General features: G+C 41.7%; 1 protein-coding gene across 1 annotated transcript in view; it reads right to left on the bottom strand.

The window, feature by feature from the left end:
• The window catches only part of LOC148064659 (homeobox protein Dlx4a-like), a 7,361-nt gene extending 4,438 nt beyond the window's left edge, over positions 1 to 2,923 (bottom strand). The window contains exon 1 of the mRNA XM_087808683.1: positions 2,278 to 2,923. Within this exon, the coding sequence (XP_087664809.1) occupies positions 2,278 to 2,614 (337 nt within the window). The 5' untranslated portion in view covers positions 2,615 to 2,923. The remainder of the gene's footprint in view (positions 1 to 2,277) is intronic.
• Between the last annotated feature and the right edge of the window lie 8,332 nt (positions 2,924 to 11,255).

Here is an 11,255-nt window from a genome sequence, read left to right as displayed (position 1 = left end):
TGTGTGTGTGTGTGTGTGTGTGTGTGTGTGTGTGTGTGTTCAGGTTTATTTTCATGTTTTCTCCTCACTTTACTTTCAATGATGTGTTTAATGACAGTTGTATAAAATCATTATGTCGTTATATGATGCGTTCAGGTACAGCTGGAAGATACAGTTTTATTTTTGACTCGAGTTTGTTCCGACAGAAACATTTAATGAAACAATAAATGAGTTTTGTTTGTGTCTTAATGTACTTTTGTATTAAATGTTTTATTTTGACATTAATGGTTAAATAGTTAATAAATGTTTTATGTTGACGTCAATGATTGAATTGTTAATAAATGTTTTATTTTGACATGAATGGTTAAATAGTTAATAAATGTTTTATTTTGACATCAATGGTTAAATAGTTAATAAATATTTTATTTCGACTTGAATTTTTAAAAAGTTAATAAATGTTTTATTTTGACATGAATTGTTAAATAGTTAATAAATGTTTTATTTTGACATCAATGGTTAAATAGTTAATAAATGTTTTATTTTGACTTGAATTGTTAAATAGTTAATAAATGTTTTATTTTTAAATGAATGGTTAAATAGTTAATAAATGTTTTATTTTGACTTGAATTGTTAAATAGTTAATAAATGTTTTATTTTTACATGAATTGTTTAATAGTTAATAAATGTTTTATTTTTAAATGAATGGTTAAATAGTTAATAAATGTTTTATTTTTAAATGAATGGTTAAATAGTTAATAAATGTTTTATTTTGACATGAATTGTTCAATAGTTAATAAATGTTTTATTTTTAAATGAATGGTTAAATAGTTAATAAATGTTTTATTTTGACATGAATTGTTAAATAGTTGATAAATGTTTTATTTTTAAAATGAATGGTTTAATAGTTAATAAATGTTTTATTTTTACATTGATTGTTAAATAGTTAATAAATGTTTTATTTTTACATTAATTGTTAAATAGTTAACAAATGTTTTATTTTGACTTGAATTTTTAAATAGTTAATAAATGTTTTATTTTGACATTAATTGTTAAATAGTTAATACATTATTTTTATTAATTTTGTAACTTCATTGTTAAACAAATGTTTTTTAATAACAATCATTTGTAATGAAGTTATTTTAATCTGTCAATATTGATTTAATGAAAATGAAGATAAAACCAATAAAGTTGTTCAGTGAACGATAAATATTGTTGAATGTTTTTAATTCAGTGTTTTACACACATTTACAAACATTATTGTATTTATTTCTTGTTTGATGTTTAACATCTTAGTTTATTTCAACATGTGGACTTTGATTGACAGTTAAAAGTGATTGATTGACAGAAAAATCATACTTTATTATGTTTTCTTGCACATGAAGAGTCAAAGTTTAACAATTGTTTGTTTTGATCTTTAATTATTTATTTCTGTCGATTCACTGACTTTTTTACTTTTGTTTGAAGAGTTAACATTAACAAAGAGAATTAATTTGTTAATTTTCAACAAAAAATAAATCTTTGTTTCAATACTTGGTTTGATTGTCATGTATTTATATATTTCTACATATATTTATAGTTTATATCTGTCTATTCAATTCAATTGTCTTTATTCATTTTGCCTCTTAAAAACTCTATTATTGTTATTATTATTGATATTATTATTCTCATGTCATTATTGTTATTATCATGTTAATATTATTATTGTTATTATCATTATTATCATGTTATTGTTGTGATTATCATTAGTATTATATTATTAGCCGTGAACTTTATCATGAACAGACAAACGTTATATAACATTTATTTAGTTGAGGAAAAATGACAAAAGATATTTAAATAAGATGAAAATGTATCGTGAATTAAAGACAAAATCTTTGTGTTTCAAGTAAATTGAAGATTTAAAAACAAACGTGTTCGTTAAAAGGAACTTTTTTCTATTTATAACATGTGTTTTATTATTTTACTCTGTACTGGCTTAAATAAAAGTTCTAGATGTATTTAATCATGTCGAATAAAATGTAAAAACTCGTTATAAAATTATTTAAATTAATTAATTTATATCTTGGTGTTAAATATTAAATATTATTATTTACCATTAAATCGTTGTTCATACATTCGACAGATTTAAATGATCGAAAACGTTTCTATTACGTGAGTTTTGACGTTTATTTTATAGAAATAAATGTTGAATTGTTGAAAAAAACGAAAACCTGTCAATCACTGGTGATCCTGAAGAATATTTGACGTGTTTCAGTAAAACTTATAATAACAATAATGATCGATGACGGGGTCACTCACCGGGGTCCTCCAGCCGCGAGTGGCCGAGCGCGGCCCCGGGGCCCCCGGGCTGGTACGGCAGGTACGACCCGGAGTGATGCGACGTCACGGAGCCGTGGTAGGACGGGTACCCGAGCGGGCGGCCGTAGGACGAGGCCCCGGGCGAGAAGTGGCCCTCGTGCTGCGAGGCTCCCACCGCGTGCAGGCCGTGGATGGAGTAGTGGTTGTGGGTCAGAGCCGGGGCGGGCTGCTGGTGCCCGGGCGGCGCCGGGTAACCGTGCCCGGGGAACTCCAGGAAGGCGGACTTGGACGGATCGTGCGGGACTAAAGTGTCCGGGATTGAGCTCATAGTCATCATCGGCGACGGGACACGGAAGAGCGGATTATACGGGCGTCATGAGCGGAACGATCGCTCGAAATAGAAGCGTTTTAGTGCAGAATCTCAGGCACTACTTTACACCAGAGTCCTCCGCTACATCCCCGCGGAAGGAGCCATAAAAACCCGCGAGTCCTGCGTCCAATAATTCACTAAAACTCGCAAAACTTCTTTAAAAAAGCGACAAAATATTCCCGCGTGTCGAGGAGCCTCGTCCGTCCCTGAACAAATCTGAGTCCAAGTCCAGAGTCACGCAGAGAGAGTGTGTGTGTGTGTGTGTGTGTGTGTCCGCGCCCCCGCGGCTCTGCGAGGCGTGACGGGGCCCGTCGCGCGTGCACGCAGCGCGCCCATTGGCTGCCGCGCTCGGCCGCGTCCCGTCAGGCCGCGTGAACGAGAGACGATGATCAATCGATCGATCTGATCGATAATAGATCCATGTTCTGTTCACAAGAGGAGATAAAGTTTTATTATTGAAACAACAAATGTTGTTGTTTTTGACGCTGAAAGTTTCGATGTATAAACAATAAATACTATTTTCTTCTCGTTAATCATTTACTGTTTAAAAATATATCGTTAATATTATTTTAAATCAAAACGACGGTTTTCGCTGTTTATTTAAATAACATTGATTATATTTATTAATCGTTTTAATTCGTTTTAAAACATCTCAATAAAGTAACTACGGGTTTGTTTATTACCTTTAAAAAAACATCAAAATTAAGGCTGCTTTCGATCAACTGTTTTGGCGGGAATTAGTGTTTTTATTTATTTAATAAACAACGTTGTTTGACGATAAGTGTGATTTCAACATGACATGTGTTTGTGTTTCACGATCACACGAATGACGTCAGTGATTTATTATTTATTTATTACAATGAAATAATAATAATGTTCTGAAAAAAAACATCTTCTTCCTTCAAAATCAACGCTTCGAATAAAATACATTTTAATTCGTTTCTATCCATAATAATGAAGTAAGTAAGACTTTTTTGTGTTTCTAATGCGAGTCACAGTAAACACGAGGATAATAAACTGCTTTAGATTCAACTCGATGCGGATTTAGTTACATTTTAACGCGTGTTTGTATTTATTCTAAATTAAAGTTGACATCCGGGTCTTTTCGTGTACAAACGAGGCCTCGGATCCAGTTTCTTATCCTGGTTCATAATTAAATAATTTCAATAACAATGTTGTGTCATTTATTGACTTTAAATAAACTCGTTAAATCGACTGTAGAACCAAACACCTCCGTGTTCAATAAACGGATTCATTACAAACGTGTTCGCTGTAAAATAAACGTTGAAAGTGTAAATAAAACCTAGATTTATTTAACGAGTTTCTCAGAAGATCCAGAACTTACGAGTAAAGAATAAATTCAACGAAACATCAATAAATAAAAGACAAAAGAAGGAACTTTCGTTAAAAAAAAAACGACGTATTTATTTATTGAACTTTGTTTAAAATGTATTTCGTGATTTAATTAAAACACATTAAATATTATTAAATTAAATAAATATATATATTTATATTCGTTTAATCTTTACAACGAGTGTAAAGTCTTCATTATTTGATCCGTTAACATATTATTATAGTTCGATAAATAAATCGACGCGTCAAAAAAGTTCTACAAACATTTTGACGTCACGACTCTCGCGTGTTAACACACACACGCGCGCGCGCGGCCACTCAACACACCCGCGTTAATTGTTAGGTATAAAACATGTTGTTATTTTTATTATTATATATTCAATGAATGACTTTCTTCAAACACACCTTACAGACACGCACGCGACGGATCTTCGCAACTACGTCACACTTTCCTCAAGTTGATGATTTCGTTCATTTTGTCAAAACAATAAATCTTCGAAACTGACCATTTTATTGACACAGATCCGTGAACAATACAATCATTGATCACTGATTTGATTACTTTAGTCTCTCCTCCTCCTGCACGTCTCTCACGGTCTCTCCTCATCTCTTCATCCCTTTGTCCCTCCTCGTCCCTTCACTGCTCCTGGTCTCTCCTGCTCCCACCTCTTCTCTCCTCGTCCCTCCTCGTCTCTCCTTATCCCTCCTTGTCTCTCTCCGTCCCTCTTCATCTCTCCTCGTCTCTCCTTGTCTCTCCTCGTCCCTCCTCGTCTCTCCTTATCCCTCCTTGTCCCTCTCCGTCCCTCTTCATCTCTCCTCGTCTCTCCTTGTCCCTCCTCGTCTCTCCTTATCCCTCCTTGTCCCTTCTCGTATCTCCTTATCTCTGCTTGTCCCTCCTCTTCCCATCTTGTCCCTCCTCATCTCTCCTCGTCCCTCCTTGTCTCTCCTCGTCTCTCCTTGTCTCTCCTCGTCTCTCCTCGTCCCTCCTTGTCTCTCCTCGTCCCTCCTTGTCTCTCCTCGTCCCTCCTCGTCTCTCCTCATCTCTCCTCGTCCCTCCTCGTCTCTCCTCGTCCCTCCTCGTCTCTCCTCGTCCCTCCTTGTCTCTCCTCGTCCCTCCTCGTCTCTCCTCATCTCTCCTCGTCCCTCCTCGTCTCTCCTCGTCCCTCCTCGTCTCTCCTCGTCCCTCCTTGTCTCTCCTCATCTCTCCTCGTCCCTCCTCGTCTCTCCTTATCACTTCTTGTCCCTCCTTGTCTCTCCTCATCTCTCCTCATCTCTCCTCGTCCCTCTTTGTCCCTTCTCGTATCTCCTTATCTCTGCTTGTCCCTCCTCTTCCCATCTTGTCCCTCCTCATCTCTCCTCATCCCTCCTTGTCTCTCCTTATCTCTGCTCGTCCCTCCTCGTCCTTCCTCATCTCTCCTCGTTCCTTCTTGTCCCTCCTTGTCTTTCCACGTCCCTCCTCGTCCCTCCTTGTCTCTCCACGTCCCTCCTCGTCCCTCCTTGTCTCTCTTTATCTCTGCTCGTCCCTCCTCGTCCCTCCTAATTCCCCTCCTCCGATGTCTTCTCTCTCTTTGTCCCTCCGTCCACCTCATCTGACCGTGTGTCCTCCACCTGTCTCCCTGATCCGGGTCTCACCTCGTCTCACTCCCGTGTGTCCTCGTCTTTCTCCAGGTCTGCAGATCAAAGCCTCGTCTGCTGCGTCACTTTCATCGTCTGCCAACATTCCTCGCTGACACCGGCGTCGCACCCTCAACCTGCTGCCACCGCTGAGTCCTCGCTCCAGACTGAGTCTGCAGGAGCCACAACATTATGACCACCTACCTGGTACTGCGGGGGGTCACTTCTGAGGGAAGACCTCGTGAAGACGCTTCCCGTCGTCCTCCTGGGAGGAGGCCTCAGGGCGGACCCGGGTCCAGGATTGTGTCTCCGTGGAAGTTAGAATGTGACGCTGAGGAGAAAAGTTCTTCTGCTCCTCGAGACTTTCCTTCTCGCTCCAACGATCCTGCAGCATTTCCTGCTGCGTGAGCGACTCGAGCCAAAACACACACTTTATAAATACGTCTGAGACGAACTGTCTCCGGGACGACGGTCCAAAGGACGGACCTGCTCGGGTGTGAGGCCTCCTGCAGGGTCAGGTGTGAGGCCTCCTGCAGGGTCAGGTGTGAGGCCTCCTGCAGGGTCAGGTGTGAGGCCTCCTGCAGGGTCAGGTGTGAGGCCTCCTGCAGGGTCAGGTGTGAGGCCTCCTGCAGGGTCAGGTGTGAGGCCTCCTGCAGGGTCAGGTGTGAGGCCTCCTGCAGGGTCAGGTGTGAGGCCTCCTGCAGGGTCAGGTATGAGGCCTCCTGCAGGGTCAGGTGTTCAGTTACGAGTCTCTTAAACGCCTGTTAACACTCGTCATGGCTGCACAGTCGCTCGTAAAAGCACCTGCGCCGGAGACAGGTGAGCCGGGGTTGATGGTTCAACTCTCCGGGATCTTTGAGGACAAAGGTGTCGTCAGAAAGAATCATTTTCAAGAAAAAAATATTTAATTAAAGTGAAATAATTACAAAAAATAAATCAATGAAATGAAAACGTTGTTCACAATCACAATTTAAATCATAAAATGATTCAGTTTGGACTTAATAAACCATCAGAATAAACTTGAAAATAAAATAAACCAATAAAAGAAAAGGATTTTATATGATTCAGTCACATTTAAAAGTTGTTAAATATGTTTTAATCTCATCATTTCAACTGTTTGGATCATTAAGTTCAGTTTTGTGTTTCATCTTTTGCTATTTTCTTGCTTGTAATAGTTTTATTTCAGATGTTTTCTTTCTTTTATTTTGAAAATATCATTTGATTGACTCTATATTCACTTTTGTAGGATAAACAAGCCTCTTTAAACTTTACGTCACAAAGTGTTTAAGTCGCACTCGTTTGTCTCGGAGAGTTTGGATTACATGTTGAGGAGAAATACTTCAGTCCAGAACTGGTTCTGATCCTTCACAAACCACAAACCGTCTCACATGTGGTTCCAGGTAACATAAGAAGTCATTATACCTGTCGTCTCCGATCGCTGCGGCAGCACCTTCATCAGTTTGTAAATGTGTTTGTGATTTTGTAAATGTGTTTTCAAGCTTCTAAATGTGTTTGTAAATGTGTTTTGTAAGTTTGTAAATGTGTTTTGTAAGTTTGTAAATGTGTTTGTAAGTTTGTTAATGTGTTTAATAAGTTCTTTAATGTGTTTGTAAGTTTGTAAATGTGTTTTGTAAGTTTTTTAATGTGTTTTATACGTTTTTAAATGTGTTTGTAAGTTTGTAAATGTGTTTTGTAAGTTTGTTAATGTGTTTTATAAGTTTTTTAATGTGTTTGTAAGTTTGTAAATGTGTTTTGTAAGTTTGTAAATGTGTTTGTTAGTTTGTAAATGTGTTTTGTAAGTTTGTTAATGTGTTTTATAAGTTTTTAAATGTGTTTGTAAGTTTGTAAATGTGTTTTGTAAGTTTGTTAATGTGTTTTATAAGTTTTTAAATGTGTTTGTAAGTTTGTAAATGTGTTTTGTAAGTTTGTAAATGTGTTTGTAAGTTTGTTAATGTGTTTAATAAGTTTTTTAATGTGTTTGTAAGTTTGTAAATGTGTTTTGCAAGTTTGTTTATGTGTTTTATACGTTTTTTAATGTGTTTGTAAGTTTGTAAATGTGTTTTGTAAGTTTGTTAATGTGTTTGTAAGTTTGTAAATGTGTTTTGTAAGTTTTTAAATGTGTTTGTAGGTGTGTAAACATTTTTTGTAAGTTTGTTAATGGGTTTGTAAGTTTGTAAATGTGTTTGTAGGTTTGTAAAGATTTTTTGTAAGTTTGTAAATGTGTTTGTAAGTTTGTAAATGTGTTTGTAAGTTTGTAAAGGTTTTTTGTAAGTTTGTAAATGTGTTTGTAAGTTTGTAAATGTGTTTGTAGGTTTGTAAAGATTTTTTGTAAGTTTGTAAATGTGTTTGTAAGTTTGTAAAGATTTTTTGTAAGTTTGTAAATGTGTTTGTAAGTTTGTAAATGTGTTTGTAAGTTTGTAAACATTTTTTGTAGGTTTGTAAATGTGTTTGTAAGTTTGTAAACATTTTTTGTAAGTTTGTAAATGTGTTTGTAAGTTTGTAAATGTGTTTGTACGTTTGTAAACATTTTTTGTAAGTTTGTAAATGTGTTTGTAAGTTTGTAAATGTGTTTGTAAGTTTGTAAAGGTTTTTTGTAAGTTTGTAAATGTGTTTGTAAGTTTGTAAATGTGTTTGTAGGTTTGTAAAGATTTTTTGTAAGTTTGTAAATGTGTTTGTAAGTTTGTAAAGGTTTTTTGTAAGTTTGTAAATGTGTTTGTAAGTTTGTAAATGTGTTTGTAGGTTTGTAAAGATTTTTTGTAAGTTTGTAAATGTGTTTGTAAGTTTGTAAAGATTTTTTGTAAGTTTGTAAATGTGTTTGTAAGTTTGTAAATGTGTTTGTAAGTTTGTAAACATTTTTTGTAGGTTTGTAAATGTGTTTGTAAGTTTGTAAACATTTTTTGTAAGTTTGTAAATGTGTTTGTAAGTTTGTAAATGTGTTTGTACGTTTGTAAACATTTTTTGTAAGTTTGTAAATGTGTTTGTACGTTTGTAAACATTTTTTGTAAGTTTGTAAACATTTTTTGTAAGTTTGTTAATGGGTTTTTAAATCAATGACTGCAGGAGATGCTTTTTTAATTCTTGTTCTTCTTGATGTCGTGTTCTTGTCAATAAACAATGAATAATATTTACTTCCTGCTCATAACTTGTTATTTTGATTTGTTTACAAGTAAACGATTCACACTTTGACTTTTCTCCTAATTTTCCTCATTTCTGTGAAAGATTCTATGTCATCATTGTATCCTGTGATGTCATCACTAGGCGACAGCCCCGACACATTCCACACCGACATCGTCTGTTACACAATTAAGATACAAATGAGTTTAACAAGTGTGTGTCGACGCACACGTCACTCACGCAGTAGGAGAGAGTGAAGAAGTTCTGCCTCGGCTGCGACCGCGGTGACAAAGCACTTCATCTTCAGCCTTGATTGGCCAATAAAAGTGCAGTGATTGACAGGTCGTCTGAACGATCCTCCGCTGACAGATTGTGGCGGGAAAAGTGTGTCGGCGGTGAGGGTGAGGGGTGCGGCAGGGGTGAGGGGGGGGGTGAAGCGGGTGGTGAGGCGGGGGGTGAGGCAGGGGTAAGGCGGGGGGTGAGGCGGGGGGTGAAGCGGGTGGTGAGGCGGGGGGTGAGGCGCGGGGTGAGGCGGGGGGTGAAGCGGGTGGTGAGGCGGGGGTGAGGCGTGGGGTGAAGCGGGTGGTGAGGCGCGGGGTGAAGCAGGGGTGAGGCAGGGGTGAAGCGGGTGGTGAGGCAGGGGGTGAGGCGAGGGGTGAGGCGGGGGGTGAAGCGAGGGGTGAGGCAAGGGGTGAGGCAGGGGGTGAAGCGAGGGGTGAGGCGGGGGGTGAAGTGGGTGGTGAGGCGAGGGGTGAGGCAGGGGTGAGGCGGGGGTTGAGGCGAGGGGTGAGGCGAGGGGTGAGGCAGGGGGTGAAGCGGGTGGTGAGGCGGGGGGTGAGGCGAGGGGTGAGGCGGGGGGTGAAGCGAGGGGTGAGGCAGGGGGTGAAGCGGGTGGTGAGGCGGGGGGTGAAGCAGGGGTGAGGCAGGGGTGAAGCGGGTGGTGAGGCAGGGGGTGAGGCGAGGGGTGAGGCGGGGGGTGAAGCGAGGGGTGAGGCGAGGGGTGAGGCAGGGGGTGAAGCGAGGGGTGAGGCGGGGGGTGAAGCGAGGGGTGAGGCGAGGGGTGAGGCAGGGGGTGAAGCGGGTGGTGAGGCGCGGGGTGAAGCAGGGGTGAGGCGGGGGGTGAGGCAGGGGGTGAGGTGAGGGGTGAGGCGGGGGGTGAAGCGAGGGGTGAGGCGAGGGGTGAGGCAGGGGTGAAGCGGGTGGTGAGGCAGGGGGTGAGGCGAGGGGTGAGGCGGGGGGTGAGGCGGGGGGTGAAGCGGGTGGTGAGGCGGGGGGTGAGGCGGGGGGTGAGGCGGGTGGTGAGGCAGGGGTGAGGCGGGGGGTGAGGCGGGGGCAAGGCGGGAGGTGAGGCGGGGGGTGATGCAGGGGTGAGGCGGGGGGTGAAGTGGGTGGTGAGGCGAGGGGTGAGGCGAGGGGTGAGGCGGAGAGTAAGGAGAGGGGTGAGGTGGGGGGTGAGGCGAGGGGTGAGGCGAGGGGTGAGGCGAGGGGTGAGGCGAGGGGTGAAGCGGGGGGTGACGGGGGGTGAGGCAGGGGGTGAGGTGGTTGGTGAGGCAGGGGGTGAGGGGTGAGGCGAGAGGTGAGGCGGGGGTGACGGGGGGTGAGGCAGGGGGTGAGGCGGTTGGTGAGGCAGGGGGTGAGGCGAGGGGTGAGGCGGGGGGTGAGGCGGGGGGTGAGGCGGTTGGTGAGGCAGGGGGTGAGGCGGGGGGTGAGGCGGGGGGTGAGGCGGGGGGTGAGGCGGGGGGTGAGGCGGGGGGGAGACCTGTAATTATGTTGCACCATCATGGAGTGCAGAACAAAGCGCCTGCAGCAGCAGCAGCAGCAGCAGCAGCAGCAGAGCCGCGGATGAAGCGCTGCCTCTATTCACGCTCTCTTAATAACAATACTCTGGACGGCTGCAGACACGGCGGCGTCGAAGCCTCCCACGTGTGCGTCTGCCTGCGCGGGTGAGACGGCGAGAGGCGGGTGAGACGCTGACACTGGGTCATGATTTACGATGTCTGTCGGAGAGAAAGCAACACAATATTCACCGGACTCTACAAATGATTCTCTGAGCAGGGTGACTGGGGTGTCCCAGCTACCTGGGGCTAGAGGCGGGCGACACCCTGAACAGGCAACATGTAGCTTCCAGGCCTCAGGTTGCCCAGGAGCAAACTAGCAACCTTCTGGCTGTGAGTTTACATGTGTGTCTGAGAGTAGAAAGCTTTGAAGTGGAGCTAGGACAGATCCCTGAGGCACACCAGTGGTTCCTCTACTGACTTTGAGAAACATTCATTTTTTAAATTGTTTTGTTGCTTTTTTTTCGTTTTTTTTTGTCTATAGGTTTACTTGAAGACTTCGACACATTCCACACCACAGCAGCAACAGTAGATGTTTTTGACACTTGAACGCAGCAGCAACAGTAGATGTTTGTGACACCTGAACGCAGCAGCAACAGTAGATGTTTGTAACACTGGAACGCAGCAGCAACAGTAGATGTTTGTGACACTTGAACGCAGCAGCAACAGTAGATGTTTGTGACACCTGAACG

The sequence above is a fragment of the Callionymus lyra genome, chromosome 15, assembly GCF_982586985.1.
Source record: "Callionymus lyra chromosome 15, fCalLyr1.hap1.1, whole genome shotgun sequence".
NCBI classification, from domain to species: domain Eukaryota; kingdom Metazoa; phylum Chordata; class Actinopteri; order Syngnathiformes; family Callionymidae; genus Callionymus; species Callionymus lyra.
Note: the sequence above shows the minus strand (reverse complement) of the source record. Positions and strands in the feature narration are given on the sequence as shown.